The 26,257-nt window shown below is 38.4% G+C and overlaps 1 protein-coding gene across 1 annotated transcript in view; it reads left to right on the top strand.

Moving 5' to 3' along the window:
• The window catches only part of LOC128647449 (probable ATP-dependent RNA helicase DDX60), a 1,088,706-nt gene that overhangs the window by 64,035 nt on the left and 998,414 nt on the right, over window positions 1-26,257 (top strand). Inside the window, exon 2 of the mRNA XM_053700235.1 lies at window positions 17,456-17,525. Coding sequence (XP_053556210.1) covers window positions 17,494-17,525 — 32 coding nt within the window. The 5' untranslated portion in view covers window positions 17,456-17,493. The remainder of the gene's footprint in view (window positions 1-17,455; window positions 17,526-26,257) is intronic.

The raw sequence follows: 26,257 nt of genomic DNA, 5'->3' as shown, positions 1-26,257 counted from the left end.
TCTGACACTAGAGTGTCATGTTCAATAATAATGTTAACATCTAAAAAAGATAAGCTGTGTTTGCTAAAGTTAAGCGTAAGGGCAATGTTTCTTTCATTTACGTTTAAATTTGAGACAAATTCCAAAAGGGCTTTTCAGTGCCCTCCCAAATTATTAGAACATCATTCACATAGCGAAGCCATAAGTGGATATGTTCATTGAATGCCTCTTTTTGAAAAACTTATTTTGGAATTTGCCTCAAATGTAAACTTAAATGAAAGAAACATTGCCCTTACGCTTAACTTTAGCAAACACAGTTTATATTTTTTAGATGTTAACATTATTATTGAACATGACACTCTAGTGACAGAGAACTTTAGGAAGACAACAGCCACTAATAGTATACTAGAAGCACATAGTCATCACCCAACACACTTAAAAAGAGGTATTCCAAATGACCAATTTTTCAGTTTGCCGCAGGAACTGCTCATCAAAGACTAATATGATGAGCATGCTGCACAGATGGAGAAGAGGTTTAAAGCAAGAGGCTATTCGAAACAGATTCTATCACATGCAAAGGAATGAAGCTAAAAAAGGACAGATAGAAATCAACTCTTATTTCAAAAAGAAAAGTTAAAGATAGCAATATTCGACTTGTAACTAAATTTAATTGCCACTGGGAAAGTATTAGAGACAGTCTAAAAAAAGAGTTGGTAACATTCTCCTAAATGATGAAAATATAGTGAAGGAAATAGGAGAGTTTCCTAGATTAACAGCAAGAAGAGCCCCTAACTTGAAAGACAAATTAGTGAAAAGTAAATTTGTCACACCTCCAAAAAACTGGCTTTCAAATCAAAAGCTAGTAGGAAAATTTTCCCTGCAAGAAATGTGTAGCATGCAAGTACATGTCTCAACAGGGACGTGCACTCATAAGAGGCAGGGGCCTCATTATGTGGCCAAAGCTTAATAAAATTTTAATTAAAACAAAATAAAGTCCCAAAAAATGTTTTCCCCCATGTAATGCTATGGAGAGGCAGGTACAGGAACGCTTCTCTCCATTGCAGTACATGGGTCAAAGGAAAAAGCTGTGCTGCAGTGCCACCTGTGTTCTGTCAATATATTAGCAGCAAAAATTGGGACCAATAGGAGACACCCCTCTGATGCCTCCTAGCAAGTGAAGGATATATAGATTAATCAGAAGGAGGATGCAGTGAGCAGGGTTATGTGACACAACTGGAAGCTGAGGTAACCTAAGAACAGATGACACTAAGCAGAAGAGTAAAGTAGTATTGTACATCTCTTGTGATTCACAAATTGTGTTCAGATACAGCTCATTAACAGGAGGACAGTAAGTGAGCATAACCCAATACTGACAGGAAGTCAAAGGGTCTATTCAAATTTAAATCCATAATTTAAAACCCAGAGTTTGAAGTTAAGTGTGCAGTGTCCACATTATTTAAATTAAAGTTTTTGACATTTAATATTGCTAAGCCTCCCTTTTTCATGGTTATTTGATTTAATTAGGTACAAACTCTATATATGTTATGTCTGTTCAGTGAGAGGATGCAGTATCTATTTTTATTTTTCTCTGCGTCTCCATTTATTTAAGACTGCTGTTAACTTGTTATTCACAAATCAATTGAAAGCTGTTGCATTGTGTTTTTAATATGTGCTGCTTTTATACAAGTTTATATTAATAAAAAGGAGATAATGAGTCATTTAAAAAATATATGTAATTATTGCAGTTAAATGTTTTTAGAAATAATGCCACTGTAAAGTAACTGGTTAAACACATAGTCAAAGGGAGACATTTAAAATTAAACTTTCATGATTGAGGTAGAGCATGCTATTTTAATAGACTTTTCTAGTTATATATATATAGAATTAGCATCAACTGTTACTGGCCCCATGTCAGCAAATCAAATTAGTTTTTGAAAGGAACATGAAAGTCATAATTACATTTCCATAATTTATTATTATGTACTTCATTCTTTTGGTATCCTTTGGTGTCCTTTGTTGAAGAGCATACCTAAGTGGGATGTGCACTTGCGTTTCTTGTACACCATATTGCAGCAGCAGCTGTGTTGGCAGTATTGATAACTTGTCCTTTGTGTAAAACTTGTATGGTAAATTATTTCTATTTTTACAATGCAGTAGTGAGTAGAGAAGAGATTGTGTATCATTCTAATTGCTTAGTAACTGGCACTGTGCCACAGAATTGTGTGAGTGTGTATGTGAGCAGAGTGTGTGTGGGTGTCAGTGAGCAGAGTATGTGTGCTCTATTCTCCAGGTAATCAATACATTTCCGATGAGCTGGTGCTTTAGTGCAGTGTTTCTCAACAATGGTCCTCAAGTACCCCCAACAGGCCAGGTTTTCATTAAAGCTGAATCAGTGCACAGGTGAAGTAATCAGCTGATCAGTAACTCAGTGGTTACTAACTTGCTCTCACCCATCACCTGATTATGTCACCTGTGCACTGGTTCAGCTATCATTTAAACCTGCCCTGTTGGGGGAACTTGCGGCCCCTCTGTACATGTGTTTCTCCGTCATATCATATCTAGTGCCTCACCAGCCTCTGACCTCACTGCACGTCACTGTGTCTCAACAAAAGTATTTTCTGTTATCAGTAAAAAACCTATAAAATAAAATATTTCTTTAATTGCAATACAGAAGGGGTAGTATATCTGCTATCCTGTTCTTGCCCCAGCTTTTATGTTGGTAAAACTAAAGAATCCTGAAAGACAGGATTTTTGGAAGCATCGTGATGATATAAAGTACAAAGCACAGAATAGTAGTGTAGCCAGGCATTTTTGAAATTTTTCATAACAGTGTACCAGACTGTATGAGAGTTACAGGCATTGACAGAGGCATCACCAATGGTAGAGGCGGTGATAACGATAAAACCCTCCTTCAAAAAGAATGTAGGTGGATCTATAACCTCTCTACCATTGGTCCAAGAGGCATGAATAAAAAATTAGATATGGCAGGTCTTTTGTAAAAGTCATTTAATTAACCTCTCATTTCCCTTCTTGCATCTTGAATTCTAATAGAGTTTATTTGTCTTTAGGTGTAATTAAAATCTACTTAATTAAAAATGTATTATTCCTCACATTGTAGTACTTGCTTTGCGCGTGAAGCTTTTCTTTGTTTCGTTATATAAATGTGTAGGTCGAAAACTTTGTAAATATTTGAAATTTCACCACCAAAAATTGGTGGAGTATTGTCATGCTATAAATTAACAAAAATGACGTCCAAACAAACATGCCCTGAGGAAGCCCTGTCTCACTGATGACGAGGTGGTGAAACACACCTTGGCAATTGGCTGACTGACTCACGTGCCTTCCCATGCTGGTTTGGTTTGTGGCAGTGCGGAGGAACTAATGGGATTACGCTGAATACTGGCTTCTACTCATAATATGGCATATACAGTATATCTCAATGCTGGTCTGAGCAACAATACAACAAGTAAGCAAGTCTTTGGGGGATTTAAAAAGGACACTATCAGAGCAGAGAAACATACTGTGTTACAAGGCTTTGGGTATTGGTGTCGATAGTCTCCGAAGGAATAGGTGCAGTTGACAGAGGGTACATATTCAATAACGAGGTATCCTCCTGCACCGAGACCCACGCTTTACTAAACCAATCCTTGCATTATCAAGCATTTTACACTCTGCTATCCTGACCGACTTGGCTTATGCATTGTCTCCTTCGACTGATCTGATCTAACAACCTGCTCTAAACATCTTGCTTTTAAACATCTTAATTTCCTTAAAGAACTTTTAAAATCCGCCTAATACATGCTGCCACTCCGCCTTTATACTGACAGTTTGCAACTTATCAGTGGATGACGAGTTCTAAGCTAGGATTTCAAAATAACATATGAAGATAATGACATGACTGTTTTTTTAAAGCTTTTTTTTAAGCATTTTCGCTATTATTGGTCTTGTGATCATTTATCTACAGAGGCGCGTTCAATTATATATTGTCTGTGCGTGGCCACGCAATTATTTTTCCTTTGAATGTTTAATTTGCATGTCATGATTTCCTTTTCTATCTGCTTATGAACTAACTTGGAATTTAGAGGATGTATATAGATATTGTCTAGTCCATCCATTTAGCATGTACAGTTCAGTTTATTACTAAAACCTTTTTAGGTCTGAACTTTATGAACGGAATATATATATATATTTTAACTTTTCCCCTTGTCTTGGTCCTGGATTTGTACTACTGTATAATTATTGTACCTTTATTTACCAGCTAGGTTAGACACAAGGGCTGGTCCTTCTTTGTAAACTATGACACTTTGCTCTGGTTTGCAATTTTAGCATTTTAATTATTTATCGACTACATCTTATGTTGTCCTTTGATACTTCCCTGGTTCTGGGCTCCAGGCCAGCAGTTTGCATTAATAAAACCTAATTTTTTGTATCCAATTGAGTGTTTGTTCTTTGCTACTTAAAAAGAGTGCTGAATCCCCAGTCTTTTATAAGTGCAACTATAGTGTGTCGCTTTATCTTTTTGGTACAATTTTGTATATAATTATTTAATGGTTCTGCACCAAAGCTCCTATATGGATGTCCCAATATTCTATTTTTGATAAATTTTGGGCCAATGTGAAGGTATTAACTTGTACGCTTCACAACACTCGTAAGTTTAAGTTTGCAAAACTTTTCCATTTACAAAATTATTTTATATATATATATATATATATATATATATATATATATATATTATTTTTTTTTACAGTTGTATGAAAAAGTTTAGGCACCCCTGACAATTTCCATGATTTTCATTTATAAATAATTGGGTGTTTGGATCAGCAATTTCATTTTGATCTATCAAATAACTGAAGGACACAGTAATATTTCAGTAGTAAAATGAGGTTTATTGGATTAACAGAAAATGTGCAATATGCATCCAAACGAAATTAGACAGGTGCATAAATTTGGGCACCCTTGTCATTTTGTTGATTTGAGTACCTGTAACTACCTAGCACTGATTAATTGTAACACACAATTGGTTTGGTGAGTCCATTAAGCCTTGAACTTCATAGACAGGTGCATCCAATCATAAAAAAGGCATTTAAGGTGGCCAATTGCAAGTTGTTGTTCTCTTTGACTCTCCTCTGAAGAGTGGCAACATGGGGGCCTCAAAACAACTCTCAAATGACCTGAAAACAAAGATTTTCAACATTATGGTTTAGGGGAAGGCTACAAAAAGCTATCGCAGAGATTTAAGCGGTCAGTGTCCACTGTGAGGAACATAGTGAGGAAATGGAAGACCACAGGCACAATCCTTGTTAAGGCCAGAAGTGGCAGGCCAAGTAAAATATCGGAGAGGCAAAGAATGGTGAGAACGGTCAAAAACAGCCCACAGAAATAACAGGAAATAACAGGAAAATTATACAATCCGGAGATACACTTGAGCAGAGGATAATAGACTGTATTTACTATAATCTGTTGAGAAAATATGGCGAGCAGAGGAAGTCTTTGAAGTGAAAAATGTTACGTGGTCAGGAGAGATGAATCCGGAACCAGTGCTTGTGTCGACAACCATGCCACAATGCGCAAGTAAAGTCAGGACGGAAAATAACAGCTGATCACTCCAGCTGGATAGTTAGCTGTAGGCTAAGCAACTAGAGAATAATTAGTACAAAACAACAAACGAACCTCTAGAACAAAATTAAGTTAACGTTCACTAGAAAAAATATAAATGAATACACACCTATGTACACAGGCGGAAAATAAAGGTGTTAATTCAATTCTGTAAATCCGAGTTTGAAGGGAGGCTTGAGTCAGGAACAGTGCAAATGAACACTGCTTGCAAATATCAAGCAATGAGAAACTCCTTCCTTGGATTTTTATGAGAGTTGGATGAAAAAGGACCGGCCCCTAGTTAAAGGTGTACTAACATGACATCTTGCTGCAGATGGTTTCACTGTGCATTGTGCACTTTGCACAAGGAGAAGCTGTCTTGGAGAGTGGATGGGGAAGAAGCCTTTTCTGCACACATATATATATTTTAATATCCATATTAAGATGTGTATTTGTATGTATCTCTGTGTGCCTTTTTTTTTAAACTGAGACTTTGAGCCCTTATAACTTCTTGTGCATTTTTTTTTAAATAATTTTTATTAGTGATATTATGGGTGTAGTATGGGTGTAACTGTACTTTTAAATGTATTTTTGATGTGTTTTGTGACACTTTTTATTTAAGCGATACAGTTAAAAGGACAGTCTAAAACCAGAATATTTATAGTTTTAAAAAGATAGATAATATCTTTATTACACATTCCCCAGTTTTGAATAACCAACATAGATATATTAATACACTTTTTACCTCTGTGATTATCTTGTATCTAAGCATCTGTAGACTGCCCCCTTATCTTAGTTCTTTTGACAAACTTGCATTTTAGCCAATCAGTGCTGGCTCCTAGGAACTCCACATGCGTGAGCACAGTGTTATCGATATTAAACACATGAACTAACACCTTCTAGTCAGGGCCACCACTAGAAATTTTGGGGCCCCTGACTTAACCATTGATCAGCCCCCCCCCTCCTTTGACATGTGCAATTTTTGACCAAGTGACTAAAACGTATATGCACTTTATTCTTAAGTGTCTATTTAAACTTGGAAATGTTGTAAAGGTAGTAACATACACTGAAACATACACACACACTTACACATAAGGATTCACATATAGACACTCTAGCAGTCACGCAAAGAAACTGAGACACAGACACCCAAACAGACACTCAGCACTTGTTTACATTGACCTGACAAGTAATGAGGTAAACTACAGTTTTGTAAAAAAAGGAGATTTAGAAAACAAAATATGGAGTTCTGATTATCTTTTTGTAAAGGAAGATGCCAACTAAATGATGACAACAGCATGCAGTGGCTGAAAGGAAGGGCCCTGAACTGCCTAAACAATAATATAAAGGTTAAATGGTAGATTGGTGACTTCCAGAAAGGTCTCATTAGTCTCAAAGTCTGTAGAAAGATGTGAATAATCAGTAGTAAGGTCAAAATGTCCTAAAAAGGAACAGACAATGGACCACACACACACAAACTCTATTGGGTCCAACATTACCTCGTGATTGTACCCAATAGTATAGTGCACCACATGACAAGTGGACAGTGTGTGTCATGTGGCTTCAGTCAACTTAAGTTTTTGGCGCACCGCTACACGTGTGAGGTTGTGGCAGCTTCACATTGCGGTGCTTAACAACTGACTCTGCCTCAGTAAACTTCACATTGGAGTAAGAGTGTGAGGACGTGGGACGCTGGGTCATCTGGAGGAATCCTCAGTGTAGCTCAGTAAGTCAGTGAATTATCATCTGATTCTGAAGGCTTCTGATACTATAGTAATGTATGAGGGGCAGCAGGCAGGTACAGACAGGCTGCGCTGGTTGTGGGGGACTTGCAACTAGGGAAGGCTTCAAGGCAGCAAGCAGGGACTTGGAGGGTGGAGGCTCAGGCTGCCGGTCTGAGAGTCCCTGGATCCTGGAGATCGACTCACACACTGTGCTGCACTGAAAGCTGACGAGACACAGTCACTAAGAACTTAGAAGTTCTGTTTGGCTGCTGCTGGCAAGGCAATCAGGAAGCACAGTGTGTGAGTGTCAAGTTGAATTTGGTGTATTAGGGAGACCGGGTGGGAGGAGGTGCTCTTGCTTTGGCAGCTGAGTTGAAAATTCACTCACTCACTGGCCCCCGGCATCCTCCTTGACTGAGCAGCATTGTAAATAATCTACTTCACGAGCTGACTGTGTTGCTGAGCTGGGGAAATGTATGTGAAAGCCTTAAGTCCTGCTGGTAGAGAGTAGAGTGGTGAGCCAGGTTAGAACTAGTGCAGCAGCCAACCCACCAACCAAAATAATAATCAAGTGAGATAAAAAGTGCATGTATTCACCCCCCTGTTTCCTGGCCGATAGCAGCAGTCGTCGGCATCAGGTGCCAGGGGAGAAAAAACATGCAATATCACTAATAAAATACACAAACTAGTTTTTGCCCAAGTACTGGCCTTTTTCAATGTGAGTAGTAACAAGCAGTAGCCCCAGATGCCACCCTTTTAAATACAGGCATGCTGCCTGCTATTCACCAATCATGGTGCAGCATCCAGAGCCGCCCCTCATACAGCCTATCTATGCTGTGTGTGGCTGTGGTGTGGGCGTGTGCTGATTCTATGCATCACGATTGGTGGACAGATTGTGACATCACATAACAGAAGACAGAGAGGCCTAGTTATCAACGTGTCTACTTACCTGCCTTCGCCTGCCCAATACGCCCGCCTAAGCTCGCCTACCATCGCTGCCGCGGACCTGAATAATCTCGCCAAAGTTATCAAAAAAGCTGTCAAAAAGCCGCGCACCAAGTACGGGGCGATGAGCAGCGGACTGTGATAGTTATCACTCATCCGATCTCGCTGCTCTTCGGCTTTTCTACAGCTTTATTTATAAGCTGTCACTAAGCACCCACAGTAAACTACACTGTTCTACCCCCTATACCGGCGCCCCCGGAGCCCCCCGCAACTAAATAAATTTATTAACCCCTAAACCACCACTCCTAGACCCCGCCACAACTATAATAAATGTATTAACCCCTAACCCGCCGCTCCCGGAGCCCACCGCCACCTACATTATACCTAGTAACCCCTATCCTGCCCCCCCTATACCGCCGCCACCTATAATACATTTTTTAACACCTATCCTGCCGATCCCGGACCCCGCCGCAACTAAATAAATTGTTTAACCCCTAAACCGCCACTCCCGGACCCCGCTGCCACCTATATTAAACTTATTAACCCCTAATCTGCCCCCCCTACACCGTTGCCACCTATAATAAATTTATTAACCCCTATCCTGCCCCCCCTACACTGCCGCCACTAAAATAAAATTATTAACCCCTAAACCTAAGTCTAACCCTAACCCTAACACCCCCCTAACTTAAATATTAATTAAATACATATAAATATTATAACTCTTATTAACTAAATTAATCCTATTTAAAACTAAATACTTACCTATAAAATAAACCCTAATATAGCTACAATCTAACTAATAATTATATTGTAGCTATTTTAGGATTTATTTTTTAATTTACAGGCAAATTTCAATTTATTTTAACTAGGTACAATAGCTATTAAATAGTTATTAACTATTTAATAGCTACCTAGTTAAAATAAAGACAAATTTACCTGTAAAATAAATCCTAACCTAAGTTACAATTACACCTAACACTACACTATCATTAACTAAATTATTCCTATTTAAAACTAAATACTTACCTGTAAAATAAACCCTAAGATAGCTACAATGTAATTAATCCTATCAGCCAATCGGAATTCGAGGGACGCCATCTAGGAATATTCATTCGGCGAGTAGGCGTCGGTGGATGAAGATGGCTCCGCGTCGGCTGCTTTGAAGATGGCTCCGCTCCGCTCTGGATGGATGAAGATTGAAGACGCCGTCTGGATGATGACTTCAATCAGGTGGAAGACTTCTTCAGCGCCCCTTGGATGATGACTTCAATCGGATGGAAGACTTCTTCAGCGCCCCTTGGATGATGACTTCAATCAGATGGAAGACTTCTTCAGCGCCCCTTGGATGATAACTTCAATCGGATGGAAGACTTCTTCAGCGCCCCTTGGATGATGACTTCGGCCGCTGCGGATGTCCTCTTCTGTTCCATCGGTGGTCGGCTGGCTGAAGACGGCTAAAGGTAGGATGATCTTTAGGGGGGTAGTGTTAGGTTTATTTAAGGGGGGGTTTGGGTTAGAATAGGGGTGTGTGGGTGGTGGGTTTTAATGTTGGGGGGGTTGTATTTTTTTTTTACAGGCAAAAGAGCTGAATACTTTGGGGCATGCCCCGCAAAAGGCCCTTTAAGGGCTGGTAAGGTAATAGAGCTGTTAACTTTCGTAATTTAGAATAGGGTAGGGCATTTTTTTATTTTGGGGGGCTTTGTTATTTTATTAGGGGGCTTAGATTAGGTGTAAGTAGCTTAAAATTGTTGTAATATTTTTTAAATGTTTGTAACTTTTTATTTTTTATTTTTGAAACTTAGTTTTTTTATTTTTTGTACTTTAGTTAGTTTATTTAATTGTATTTAATTGTAGTTATTTGTAGCTAATTTATTTAATTAATTTAATGATAGTGTAGTGTTAGGTTTAATTGTAACTTAGGTTAGGATTTATTTTACAGGTAATTATGTATTTCTTTTAGCTAGGTAGTTATTAAATAGTTAATAAATATTTAATAACTATTCTAACTAGCTAAAATAAATACAAAGTTACCTGTAAAATAAATATAAATCCTAAAATAGCTACAATGTAATTATTAATTACATTGTAGCTATCTTAGGGTTTATTTTACAGGTAAGTATTTAGTTTTAAATAGGAATAATTTAGTTAATGATAGTGTAGTGTTAGGTGTAATTGTAACTTAGGTTAGGATTTATTTTACAGGTAAATTTGTCTTTATTTTAACTAGGTAGCTATTAAATAGTTAATAACTATTTAATAGCTATTTACCTAGTTAAAATAAATTGAAATTTGCCTGTAAAAAATAAATAAATCCTAAAATAGCTACAATATAATTATTAGTAAGGCAAGTATTTCGTTTTAAATAGGATTAATTTAGTTAATAAGAATAATATTTATTTTGATGTATTTAATTAATATTTAAGTTAGGGGGGTGTTAGGGTTAGGGTTAGACTTAGGTTTAGGGGTTAATAATTTTATTTTAGTGGCGACGGTGTAGGGGGGGCAGGATAGGGGTTAATAAATTTATTATAGGTGGCAACGGTGTAGGGGGGCCAGGATAGGGGTTAATAAATTTATTATAGGTGGCGACGGTGTAGGGGGGGGGCAGATTAGGGGTTAAACAATTTATTTAGTTGCGGCGGGGTCCGGGATCGGCAGGAAAGGGGTTAATAAATTTATTATAGGTGGCGGAGGTATAGGGGGGCAGGATAGGGGTCACTAGGTATAATGTAGGTAGCGGTGGGCTCCGGGAGTGGCGGTTTAGGGGTTAATACATTTATTATAGTTGCGGCGGGGTCTAGGAACGGCGGTTTAGGGGTTAATAAATTTATTAGAGTGGCGGTGGGCTCCGGGAGCGGCGGTTTAGGGGGTAATAACTTTATTTAGTTGCGGGGGTGTAGGGGGGGACAGATTAGGGGTGTTTAGACTTGGGGTACATGTTAGGGTGTTAGGTGCAGACATCTCCCATAGGAATCAATGGGATATCGGGCAGCAGCGAACATGAACTTTCGCTATGGTCAGACTCCCATTGATTCCTATGGGATCCGCTGCCTCCAGGGCGGCGGATTGAAAACCAGGTACGCTGGGCCGGAAAAGTGCCGAGCGTACCTGCTAGTCATTTAATAACTAGCAAAAGTAGTCAGATTGTGCCGAACTTGTGTGCGGAACATCTGGAGTGACGTAAGAATCGATCTGTGTCAGACTGAGTCCAGCGGATCGAAGCTTACGTCACTATATTCTACTTTTGCCGGGCAGCAGGGCTTGATAACTAAGGTGAATCAGCCTCGCCACAAATACGCTGCGGAATTCCAGCGTATTTGAGGTTGACGGCTTAATAACTAGGGGCCAGAGTGTGTAAACAGTCTCTGACAGGATTAGTGTATAACAATACAGTGAAATCCTGGTTAGTACTATATATGAGTATTACACATATTTGTGCATTCGTTGCAATTGGAGGAAATGGATTACAGGGCACACAGTGATACTGCAGTATAGAACATTCTGTTAATGACAGTGAACCCTCATATCATACATTTAGCTTGTCATTGTTATTACACAGTGCACACAGTAATTGCCCACACCAACCCTCGCTGCACATAGAGATACTGCAGTATAGAACATTCTATTACTGACAGAGAACCCTCATATCACACATGTAACTTATTATCATTACACAGTGTACACAGTGATTGTCTACACTAACCCTCGCTGCACACAGCAACACTGCAGTATAGATCATTCTGTCACTGACAGAGAACCCTCATCTTACACATGTAACTAATTATCATTACACAGTGTACACAGTGATTGTCTACACTAACTCTCGCTGCACACAATGATACTGCAGTGTAGATCATTCTGTTAATGACAGAGAACCCTCTTATCACAAGATTAGTGTATAACAATGCAGTAAAATCCTGGTTAGTAGTACTGTATGTGTTCCTGAGTATTACACATATTTGTGCATTTGTTGCAATAGGAGGAAATTAGTTACAGTGCACACAGTGATACTGCAGTATAGAACATTCTGTTACAGACAGTAAACCCTCATATCATACATTTAGCTTGTTATTGTCATTACACAGTGTACACAGTGATTGTTTACACTGACCCTCGCTGCACATTGAGAGACTGCAGTATAGAACATTCTATTACAAACAGAGAACCCTCATATGACACATGTAACTTATTGTCATTACACAGTGTACACAGAGATTGTCTACACTAACCCTCACTGCACACAGCAACACTGCAGTATAGATCATTCTGTCACTGACAGAGAACCCTCTTATCACACATGTAACTTGTAATTGTTGTTCCACACTGTACACAGTAATTGTTTACACTATCCCTTGCTGCACACAGAAATAACTTAGTCATTACACAGTGTACACAGAGATTGTCTACACTAACCCTCGCTGCACACAATGATACTGCAGTATAGATCATTCTGTTAATGACAGAGAACCCTCTTATCACAAGATTAGTGTATAACAATGCAGTAAAATCCTGGTTAGTAGTACTGTATGTGTTCCTGAGTATTACACATATTTGTGCATTTGTTGCAATAGGAGGAAATTGGTTACAGTGCACACAGTGATACTGCAGTATAGAACATTTTGTAACTGACAGTGAACCCTCTTATCATACATTTAGCTTGTTATTGTCATTAAACAGTGTACACAGTGATTGTTTACACTGACCCTCGCTGCACTTAGAGATACTGCAGTATAGAACATTCTATTACAACTCTCATATAACAAATGTTACTTATTGTCATTACACAGTGTACACAGAGATTGTCTACACTTACCCTCGCTGCACACAGCGACACTGAAGTATAGATCATTCTGTCACTGACAGAGAACCCTCTTATCACACATGTAACTTGTAATTGTCGTTCCACACTGTACACAGTGATTGTTTACACTATCCCTCGCTGCACACAGAAATACTGCAGTATGTAACATTTTATTACTGACAGAGAACCCTCATATCACACATGTGACTTGTTATTGTCAATAGACAGTGTACACAGTGATTGTTTACACTAACCCTCGCTGCACACAGTGATATTGCAGTATAGAACATTCTGTAACCTGTTATTGTCAAAACACACTGTACAAAGTGTGCCATACTAAGTTCATATATACACTAGCCTCAATTATGATGTCAATAGGGGGTGGCATTGGGAGTGGATCATTATATAGCGATCATGATAATAACAGTGTAATCAATGCACACCCTCATCTTAAAATGGCATGTGTGTGTAAGACCCTAGAATAATTATAACAGGTGTCAACCACACTACTCATAAATCAAAATTATTAGATGCGCAAATTGAATAATAAATCAGTATAGAGATTTATCTAGAATAGAATTCAGATATCAAGAATGGTAGTATCACCCCACTGTACCGCAGTGGAAGGTTCATTCCGTAAAGATAAAATTAACTGATTATCTGATACTTCACATTGTATAGCTACCAACCATCCACTCAAGATAGATCAAATATTTGTTAACCAGGTGGGTGTACAAATAATTACAGAAAAACCCAAAAATTATCAGCTTCATTCATTCCATGAGGCATAATTGAATTTAATCTAAATATCAAATTGGTCTCCTTTTGGAGCAGTATTTGTTCGCACCCACCGCCTCTAATACCAGGTTTCACTTGCTCCAAACCCCAACATGTAAAGGTTCTTGTGCCTCCTCCATGATTGGAGAGGAAATGTCTAGCCACACTGGTGATTTGTTTGCCTTTCTCCAAATCTCTACGGGCATTACGGATATTACTTAGGTGTTCCGTCATGCGTTTACCCAATTTTCTAGTGGTCATCCCAACATAGAAATGTTCACATGAGCATGAGATGCAATAAATCACATTAGTGCTTTGGCAGTTAATATGTGTATTAATCCTCCATTTCTTATGAAATCGATCAATCATAAATTCTTTCTTAATCATGTGTTGACACACCTTACAGTTTCCACAAGGGTCAGAACCCCTATATAGTGGTGTTTTTTTTTTGCATTTCTATTGAAGTGGCTTGTAGTGAGACGGTCATTAAGGTTAGGTGCTCTCCTAAAGGTGAATGAGGGTTTTTCTGGTAACAGTGATGCTCTCCCTGTAAAATATGCCTGTGTTTTCTTACAATATCTGACAATATGTCCCTTTGCTGATTATAGGTGGAGATAAACCGAAGTGTGTTAGTGGAACTACGTTGTTTAGGTCTCAATAAATCATCCCTGTCCTTCGCAAGGGCCTTGTTGTATGCCAATGATTTTTTAGAGTACCCACGTAGTAAAAGTCTTTGTTTTAAATCAAATGCTGCCTTTTTAAATGACTCTAGTGTAGTACTGTTCCTTCAAATTCTCAGATATTCCCCATATGGGAGACCTCTAACAGTTGAGGGGTGATGAAAACTGGATGCATGTAGGATGTTGTTAGTGGCTGTTGGTTTCCTATAAACATCAGTTTCAAGCTTATTGTCAACCTTTTTAATGGTTAAATCCAAGAATTGCACATTGCTTTAACTAGATGTGAATGTCAAAAAAGGCCAAAAGGGTTATCATTGAGTGTTTGAATGAATTGCTCTAATATTTCCCCCGGTCCAGACCATATAAACACAATATCGTCTATATATCTGGACCAATGGGAGATGTATTGGGTGAAATTAGTAAGGGATTCATGAAATACTACCATTTCCTCCCACCAGCCCAGATATATATTTGCATAGGTGGGGGCACATGAAGTGCCCATGGCAGTACCACATATCTGTAAAAAGAATTTGTCATCAAATACAAAATTGACATCATAATTGAGGCTAGTGTATATATGAACTTAGAATGGCACACTTTGTACAGTGTGTTTTGACAATAACAGGTTACAGAATGTTCTATACTGCAGTATCACTGTGTGCAGCGAGGGTTAGTGTAAACAATCACTGTGTACACAGTCTATTGACAATAACAAGTCACATGTGTGATATGAGGGTTCTCTGTCAGTAATAAAATGTTACATACTGCAGTATTTCTGTGTGCAGTGAGGGATAGTGTAAACAATCACTGTGTACAGTGTGGAACGACAATTACAAGTTACATGTGTGATAAGAGGGTTCTCTGTCAGTGACAGAATGATCTATACTGCAGTGTCACTGTGTGCAGCGAGGGTAAGTGTAGACAATTTCTGTGTACACTGTGTAACGACAATAAGTAACATTTGTTATATGAGGGTTCTCTGTTTGTAATAGAATGTTCTATACTGCAGTCTCTCTATGTGCAGCGAGGGTCAGTGTAAACAATCACTGTGTACACTGTGTAATGACAATAACAAGCTAAATGTATGATAAGAGGGTTCACTGTCAGTAACAAAATGTTATATACTGCAGTATCACTGTGTGCACTGTAACCCATTTCCTCCTATTGCAACGAATGCACAAATATGTGTAATACTCAGGAACACATACAGTACTACTAGCCAGGATTTTACTGCATTGTTATACACTAATCTTGTGATAAGAGGGTTCTCTGTCATTAACAGAATGATCTATACTGCAGTATCACTGTGTGCAGTGAGGGTTAGTGTAGGCAATCACTGTGTACACTCTGTAATGATAATAAGTTAAATGTGTGATATGAGGGTTCTCTGTCAGTAATAGAATGTTCTATACTGCAGTATTTCTATGTGCAGTGAGGGTTGGTGTGGACAATTACTGTGTGCACTGTGTAATAACAATGACAAGCTTTTTTGAGGGCAGAAACGCGTTGACATATTGGTAAGCATTACTTGAATCTTTACTTCATTCTCATATTGGATACACTATGTTGTGAATTTCTTTTTTTACAGGGACACTTTTTAGGATACCATAGGAGCAGCTGACAGGTGCTAGGATCCAATCAGCTACTTCAGCTACCACACTCAGGAATTTGGATCTGTTAAAGTAACTAACATTGGAAGGAATCAATTTCCTCACTTTCACCTTGCTTTTCATCACCCATTTTTTCCATTTTTTAGTTTTGATTGACTTATTTTTGTTCTTCACTAACATTTGTTGATCAACTTTTTGAACACATTTTTTTGGATTATATTTTATTATTTTTTATGTTATTGCATATTGTGTATTTTATTTTTTATGTTATTGCATATTGTGTATTTTATTTAATTATATCTTAACCTCACTGGATTAAGTAGCTAGCATTTTTATATCCATTTGCACTCACTCACTATTTGATCGTATCTATACAATTATTTTGCTACCCCCCTTTTTTTTGCACTGCAGTGCATTTTTCTATTTTTTGGAACACTATTTTTGAAACATTTTTTTTTAACACTATTGTTTGTACTATTATTTATTAGTTTTTTGCTTGATGCACTTGTTATAGTGGTACTTAGGCTAATTCTGTTTATTAGTATACACTCTTATTCTGGTGTACCACTCACACTGATCACCTGTTATTACCTCTGTTTTTATTGTAATTATCAGCTTTGGCCCTTTGAGCCGCTTCTGTAAGATATTCCTGTATTTGTAATTTTATTTATATGTGCTTTTTACATTTTTATATATAGTCTTTTATTACTGATGCATTTTAACATGGTTCATTAAATAATCTTCTTTTATCTCTCTGTGAGTATATTTATCCCTTGGCCTCTTGTTGGCGCTGTATTCACTTCTTACTACTTGTGCATATTTTTTGGAGGTTGGTTAGGATCTCTGTTTGGATACAGCTTGGGGATTACCTTAGCGCTTGTACACTACCCCTTTTTCACTATTTACTTTCAACTTGTAACATGTGTGCTACTTCTGTTGCACGCAAACACCCGCGATTAACCGATTTTGCTCGTACCCAACTGTTAGTGCACCACTAGTAATCTGGCCCTTAGGGTTTGGGTACTAGAATTAAAATGGATTTGGAGAGGCCCTATATGTGTGTATATGATTTTTTGTGTCCCCTCTACTATTAAATGTGGAACCCTGTGTGCCCCCTATATATTCTGGAGACAAACCCATGCGTCTTCATTATTTTACAAATTAACAGTCATATTTTACTTTTGCTTTAGGCATATATCTTTTTCTTTGTGAAAATCCTTTTAAAAAACCTTCCTGCCTCGTGAAACTTTGTATTCAAAACATTCCTGCTACAGAAGTGTTTGGATTCTTGATGTTTTGATTGCATTTTTAAGTAATCTATTTCTGCTATTGCTTTATTTTTAGAACTATGGGGCCATGAAATATTTCTTCAAGAAGTGTCTATGTTCATTATGAAACAACTATCATATGCTCAGTGAGTATTTTATTTGATGTTATTTCATTAAAGAAACCTCATTATGTAGATTTTTTTTTTTGTTTACAACCGACTTTATTTATATTAATAGAAGTACAGTAATGGAGACACAGCTCTGCATTGAAAGTTTTACATGGGTCAGTTAAAAATCATAATAAAAAGGTTAGAGAATACCATACCACTAATCTAGGGGTCATCTTCATAAATTATATTTGTATATCTGTATAATAATTGGTATGGTAACATTATTTTTAAGAAATTAAATAAATTGAAATGAATCAAAATAAACAAATGAACCATGACAACCCGTCCACACTCACCTCTACAGTTTAAGAGCCATGTCTCTAAAATCCTGGTGAGACTGCAAGTGTGTTCTAAATTCTAAAGAATTTGCCTTAGCTATTCTGCTTCTAGGTATGCATTAGAAGGACCCCCTCTTCTCTTGTTCCCATGTATTCAACATTTCAACGTATATTTACATCTTAGAATTATTAATATAGAAATATTCCTCCAACTCCATGTATGTGCATAAGGACTCCATTTTAACCCTGCAACACATATTATAACTGCTTATTCCCCCTACAAAACTTTATCTATCTCTGGTATGTGCATAAGGACTCCATTTTAACCATGCAACACATATTATAACTGCTTATTCCCCCTACAAATCTTTATCTATCTCTGGTATGCGCATAAGGACTCCATTTTAACCCTGCAACACATATTATAACTGCTTATTCCCCCTACAAATCTTTATCTATCTCTGGTATGTCTGTATTACCTTAAAAAAAAGCTTTCTTTTCTGTGTCTTTCAGTTTGATAAGAAAGGTACCATCTGCAATGTTTGCTTAGGCCTTGTTTGATCCTGCTCTAATTTATGACCTTTGCTAATTAGGATCATGTGACTGTTATTACCTTTCAATTGAATATCCCCAGCTTGTTCCATCAAGCTTAGCTTGTTAGATCAGCACTGCCTCTGTGTAGTTGTCTAAGTGTGCTAGTTCATAAGTGTAGAGAGAGTTATAACAACAGAGTTAGACAAAGGAGTGGACAACAGAAATAAGTACTTTCAAAATCCAACAATTAAATGCAAACATGCTACACTTTCTAATGTCTGCATTAACCTTTTCCTCCCTTCTCCTTAAAGTCACAGCTCTTCCTTTCACAAACAAGCACTCAGAAAATTCATATTTCTCCTTCTCTTCTACCTTCCCCCCTCTACAACACACATGAACTTTATTCCTATCTCACATCCCTCAGCCAGCCATGCTTCACTGATCTTAAACTTAAACACTTACATAAGACACATTCTTATCTCCTTTCACTCACCATCTTTCTTCTTCTTGTAGCTGGGGATGTCTCGCCTAACCCAGGTCCACTCTCTGCTTCCCTCAGATCACTAACCGAAATAACACCTCATACACCTTGCCCACGTAACCCTCTAAACCTCATTAACTGCACCTCTTTTAGTACACCCCAATTGTGTGCCCTTTGGAATGCACGCTCGGTATGCAATAAGCTTACATCTATTCACAACCTATTTATTTCACATTCACTTAACCTGTTAGCCCTCACTGAAAATTGGCTTTCCATCTCTAACACAACTGCTGTAGCCTCTCTGTCCTATGGCGGCCTGCACTTCAGTCACACTCCCAGGCCTGGAGACAAACAAGGAGGAGGAGTAGGAATTCTCCTGTCTCCACACAGTACCTTTCACTGCATTCCTTCACCCCCCTCTCTTTCCTTCTCATCTTTTGAAGTTCACGCTATCCGCCTCTTCTCCCCTGTAGCTCTTCATGTTGCAGTTATCTATCGGCCCCCTGGCCCAGCATCACAATTTCTGGACCACTTTGAAGCCTGGCTTCCCCATTTTCTCTCTTCTAATGTCCCTTCTCTCATCTTAGGGGACTTCAACAAACCCCTTGATAAGTCTAACACGCCTGCTGCCTCTAAACTTCTATCCCTTACCACCTCTTTAGGCCTGTCCCAGTGGACAACATCTCCAACACACTGTGAAGGCAACTCCATAGACCTGGTCTTCACAAATCTCTGTGCTGTTTCTAACTTCCTTAACTTCCCCTTTCCTCTCTCTGACCACATCGATTAACTTTCTCTCTTACTCTACCTGCTACATCTTTGCAAGCCCCCAAAAAACTGCTACCTTACTTGGATTTCACAGACTTTTCCACTCAACTGAGTCCTCTGCTGTCTGACATTTCATCCCTCTCTTGTCCAAACCTTGTGACTCTACAGTATAATTCGGCATTAAAATCAACACTTGACAAAACTGCACCTTCCACTCTTCGACGTACATCAATCACTCGACGGCAACCGTGGCACACTAAACAGACCAGATATCTTCAGAGATGCTCACGGGCTGCTGAAAGGCAGTGGAGGAAATCACGCACCTGTGCTGATTTCCAACATTATAAATTCACCCTTAAGTCCTACAACTCTGTGCTCAGCCTGGCCAAACAAGTCTATTTCTCCTCCCTTGTGTCATCTCACGCATCCAACCCCAGAAAACTGTTCTCAACCTTTAACTCCCTTCTATGTCCGCCTGCCCCCCGCCCACTACAAACCTCACTGCTCAAATTATTGCTGATCACTTAAAAAATAAAATTGACACCATTAGAAAAGAGATCTGCACCTCGCACCCCACAAACCCAGCGATCCTACCCACCCCTTCTATTAACAAAAATCTATGCTACTTCCCTCCTATAACAGAGGAATAAGTCTCTGCACTCCTATCCTTGGCTCATCTCACAACCTGCCCACTTGACCCTATTCCTTCACGACTTATTCCCTCTCTCTCTGCTTCACTAACCCCTACCCTAACTCATCTCTTTAACCAATCTCTCACTGCTGGCACATTTCCTGACACATTCAAGCATGCGTCAATCATACCAATCCTAAAAAAGCCCTCGCTTGACCCCTCCACGCCTTCTAACTATCGACCTGTCTCCTTACTTCCCTTTGCTTCAAAATTATTGGAACGACTAGTCTATAATCGGCTAACTCAATTTCTCACAACTAACTCCTTACTTGATCCACTACAATCTGGTTTCCACCCTAAACACTCAACAGAAACCGCTCTTGCTAAAGTAACAAATGACCTGTTATCAGCTAAAGCAAAAGGCCATTACTCCTTACTAATTCTTCTTGACCTGTCCGCAGCTTTTGACACAGTTGACCATCCTCTCCTCCTAAAAATATTACATTCTTTTGGCATCCGAGACACAGCCCTCTCCTGGTTTGCATCATATCTTTCAAACCGCTCGTTTTCAGTTTTCTCTCTTTATACATCCTGCCTTGGAAAATGTATAGCCTCCTTTGGATTCCAGTACCACCTATATGCTGATGATACCCAATTCTATCTTTCCTCTCCTGATATCTCTCCCTCTTTACTCAACCAGATTTCTGACTGCCTCTCTGCAATTTTCTCTTGGATGTCTTCACACTACCTCCAACTCAATCTGTCCAAAACTGAGCTGCTTCTTATCCCCCCTCTTCGAGACATCCAACACCTGACACTTCTCTGATGGTTGGAGACTCTATTTTCAATACCTCACCCCAGGTCCGCTGCCTTGGTGTCAAACTAGACTCAGAACTCACATTCAACCCACATATACAAGCGCTTACCAAATCCGGCCGTTCACACCTAAGCAATATTTCCAGAATTCGTCCCTTCCTTACTCAAAAAACTACAAAAATACTTATTCATTCCCTCATTTTGTCACGCATTGATTATTGCAATCTACTCCTAAATGGCCTACCAAAACACCCCCTCTCCTCCCTCCAATCTATTATGAATGCTTCTGCTAGACTCATCCACCTAAGTCGACGATCTACATCAGCTGCTCCGCAATGCCAGTCTCTACACTGGCTCCCAATACACTCCAGAATACAATTTAAAGTATTAGCCCTAACCTACAAAGCACTCAACAGTCTAACTCCCAACTATATTTCCTTTCTCATTGTGAAATATTCCCCATCCCATCCTCTTCGATCAACCTCTGACCTACGTCTCTACACTCCTGTTATCTCTATGTCCCACTCCCGCCTCCAAGACTTCGCACGTGCTGCTCCTGTCCTCTGGAACTCTCTACCCTGCTCAATTAGACTGTCTCCAACCTTGTATAGCTTCAGACGATCCTTGAAAACCCACCTATTCAGTGAGGCTTACCATCTCTCCTCCATCCCGCATCCGAACCAAACTAATACATGTACATGAACTGCCTGACTCACTGCTGCAAATACAACCAATGTAACCCCACCTATTCAGAGAGGCTTACCATCTCTCCTCCATCCCGCATCCGAACCAAACTAATACATGTACATGAACTGCCTGACTCACTGCTGCAAAAAACCAATGTAACAAGCTACCCCAATCTTATGTTTCTGCACCCTAAACATATAGACTGTGAGCTCTCCAGAGCAGGGCCCTCTTCCTCTTGTACTAGATTTGTTTTGTTTTGTATTTTATCACAAATCTTTGTCATTGTATACCCCTATCACTGTACCCAGCGCTATGGAATTTGGCGGCGCTATACAAATAAATGATAATAATAATAATAACTCCATAAACTCTGATACTTGTCAGACCCAGATTAATATAGATGGGGCCTTTTTACTTCTCAAGTGTTTAGCTATTAAATATTTAGCACTATTAGTCATGATATAAAATAGTTTTAGAAAGAGTTTATATTTAAATTTAGGGAGTTTGTTCAGAAACCACAATAAGGGGTCCAATGGGAATTTTTTGTCTATGATTATCTCTATCTGCGATATCACTTCTCTCCAAAAGGATTGCATTGAGTTTCACCACCACCACATATGAGACATTCCACTAGCCTTATGACCACAACAGCTTTAGTACTATAAAGGTGAAGGAGTTTGTTTGGAGTGAGATACCATCTGTGTAAGAGTTTAAACTTAATCTCCAACATAGCCAAATTAATCAAGGTTTTTGGTGTGGTTTGAAGATGAGTCATGCTAGTCTGTGGAAGAAGTATTACCCCCAAATCTTTTTCCCAGCTTTCGAGGAAGGGTGACATGTAAATAGAAGGAATATGGGTCAATATTTTGTATATCATTGATAAAACATGGTTGACAGGAGGTATCGATATGCCTAAACTTTTAAAATTAGTTAAGGGTCTATTTGTGGCAGGTTATAAAATGATGCATACGTCTGTATGTGACCCAGTTCTGGAAACACAAGTTACCTTGTGCAATCAGTTCTGACCTTATTATGTAGATTATATTCCAGCATCCCTCGTAGACATTAATACAGATTTTTTTTTTAGGAAACCTGTTAAACAAACAAATTTTACAGCTTCTAGGATGGAAAAAACCTCAAACAATTTGATAGTTTTTCATAAACAAAAAGTCTATAATGCCTACCTTTTTAAAAATTAAATATCCAGTACCTTTTTGTAATCATCCAGTAGCATTTCATTATCTAATTATCTCTGTTTTCTCTTTTTCCACCTTCTCTTACCACAGCCTTACTACTGTTCCTTATAACCACACCCTATCCTCTGCATTTGCTATAGCTTCTTATGCTTACTTAAAGGTATAGTCTAGTAAAAATTTAACTTCCATGATTAAGATAGAGGGGCCGATTTATCACCTGTTTATGCCGGAAACAGGAATTAAGAAGCAGCAGTCTTAAGCCTCCTCTGAGGCTGTGGACATCAGTCCGTCTGATCACATACGATCGGGTTGAATGACACACCCTGCTAGTGGCCGATAAACCACAAATGTGCAGGGGGCGACATTGCACAAGCAGTTCACTTGTGCAATGTTAAATGCGGACAGCGTATGCTGTCAGCATTCAGCGTTGTCGGGAGGACATGATCCGCTGCAGTGGATCATGTCCGCCCGACAGTTAGTAAATCGGCCCCAGAGCATGCAATTTTAAGCAACTTTCTAATTTACTCCTATTATAATGTTTTTTTCTTTTTTTTTTTGGTATCTTTATTTGAAAAAGCAAAAATGTGTAGGAGCCGGCCTATTTTTGGTTCAGCACCTGGGTAGCGCTTGCTGATTGGTGTCTGCATTTAGACACCAATCAGCAAGTGCTACCCAGGAGCTGAACCAAAAATGGACTGGCTCCTAAGCTTACACTTTTGCTTTTTCAAATAAAGATACCAAGAGAACAAAGAAAAATTGATAATAGGATTAAATTAGAAAGTTGCTTAAAATCGCATGCTCTACCCAAATCATGAAAGTTTAATTTTGACTAGACTATTCCTTTAAATTTCTTCAAACACTCAAAACCACAGGCCTGGTAATCTATACACTCTTGCTTACTACAAAATGTATCTTGCATTGTTGAGTACTTTTGAAGGAAATCCACACTTAAGCAGGCATCCTTGAATATACATCTATCATATAGTCTTATACACCTGCTTTTAATCCATCCAAGAAAGCTTGTTTTTTCTTGATCATATCCTCTTTGTCTTTAATCCCAAATGCCTCTTCTCTGCTTTCATAATACTCCACTGTCCTCCTGCATCTCTTCTAAGATCACCTCTTCTAAGATCACATTAGCAGATATCTCACTGTCTTCCTAAATGTCCTTGTTTGTCTAATCCTACAGCGGTTCCACACAGTCTTTTTTCATCTCCTCCCCATCTAATCTCAGAAGTAGAAACCTTACTGCCCTCTTGAATCTCCTCCCAATCTAATCTTACAAGCAGAAACCTCACTGTTCACATGCATCTCCTCACCCATCGAATCTCACAGAGATCTGATTGTCCTCCTGCATCTCACCCCATCTAATATCACAAGCAGAGAGCTCACTGTCCTCCTGAATCTCCTCCCATCGAATATCACAAGCAAAGACCTCACTGTGCCTGTATATCCTCCCCACTGAACATCAGAAGCAGAGACCATACTGTACTCCTTCATCTCCTCCCCATCTAATCTCACAAGCAGAGACCACATTGTCCTCTTGAGTCTCATTTCTAATCTAATTTTACTAGCAGAGACCTTACTGTACTTCTACTTCTCTTCCACATCTAATCTCACAAGCAGAGAGCTCTATAATAAATACCATTTACCATTAATAATTTAATTACTTCCGCATGAACTTATTTACTTGTCTTCAGCCCCTTTCCAATCACCAACTCTCAGTTGCTTTATCTCTAATGACAGAGGATGAAATATCCCTCTGTTTCTCACACTGTAACCCCAATACAAACCCATATAATTTTTTTCTGACTTACCACTCACTGAAAATCCTACCCCATCCTCAAAAGTATTTTTTTTTCCAGTTCCTTACTACTTGACCATCTTTAAACTAGCTTTTTTCACATTTGATTAAAACCACAATTACAGAGATAGGAAAAGTGATGGTCTTAAAAAGGTTATTTCTCACTACTTGCTCTGTTAGACTTTATTGCTGCCTTTTAGATCCATTCTCCACCCCTGCAATATACTTTAAAGGGACATAAAACAAGTTAAGATAGAGACAAAAAATAATAATATGTACTTGAATTACTTTACCTGCAAATTTATACTGTAGTGCCTCGCCATTAACCCTTTCTTTTAAGTTTCCGAATTGTAAAGCTCTAACTCCCCCACACATTTCCTTCTATGACTGTATCTATATCTATTGTTGTTTTGGTAGAATGCAAAAGTGAACAGGGATTATCTGCTGGAGCATGCCTAGAAGCTGTGAACTCAGTTGAAATACAATGCCTTTGTCTAAACACTAAGGGGGGTGGAGTAGATTGCTCCAGACAGCATGGCTATTTAAGTATTTTTGTTTATTTTTAAACACTATTTTAAAATACTTGCCAGCAATTTTTAAACAATTTTTTTATGCAAACAATTTTTTACTTAATTAGTCCTTTTAGGATATGCACAGATCTCAACGTGTTTTTAAAACTTCTTTAGCTCTCACAATGCTTTTCAGCATCACTTTTTGGGGTTTCAGTTTATCTCTATCCAGCTGCTTTGCTTTGCTGATGCCAAAGCCCTTAGCAACTCATATGCTAACTTGTAGAACTAATTGGAGCATGGTCGAAATTTTCAGTTTGGACAAATATTTCATTCTGAATATTCAAAATACTTTGTATTTCAAAAAATCATTACCCGTGTTATTTAGTATTCATCTTAATTTAAACTAAATGAATACCAACCATTCGTGAAGTATTTACATTAATTTTCTATAAATGAATATAAATGTTCCAAAGTAATAGGTGAAAAAGTTCACTTGTCGCTAACCTGCTCCTCTTCTTCACAGAGCCCGGCCGCACTAATAGGAGGCTTAGCACTGTGGCTTTTAAGGCCGGTACCAAAGGAACTTCTCCTTTATTGCAGGAGCTGGAAGCCGCCGTGCTAAGCCTCCTTTTAGCACAGCTGGAGCTTTGTGAAGAAGAGAACAGACTCTCCAGCACACTAAAGGTTAGTATTTTAACTATTTAAAGGAAATTAATGAATACTGACTATGTCATCATTATTCATTCATTTTCTTTAAAAAATTGCTGCATTTGTTTGGATATTCATTTTGTGTAAACGAGACAAATCTTTGTGTTTCATTAACAATTTTTCATTCATAAGTAAACTAATGCACATGTCTACTAATTGGAGTTTTGGAAGCAGCATCATCTCTTATTACCAAAAAAAATATATATATATATTCATAGCATACCTCATTTTATTGCACTTCACTGTATTGTGCTTCGCAGATATTGTTCTTTTTACAAATTGAAGTTTTGTGG

This window comes from Bombina bombina, chromosome 2 (genome assembly GCF_027579735.1).
Source record: "Bombina bombina isolate aBomBom1 chromosome 2, aBomBom1.pri, whole genome shotgun sequence".
NCBI lineage: Eukaryota > Metazoa > Chordata > Amphibia > Anura > Bombinatoridae > Bombina > Bombina bombina.
Note: the sequence above shows the minus strand (reverse complement) of the source record. Positions and strands in the feature narration are given on the sequence as shown.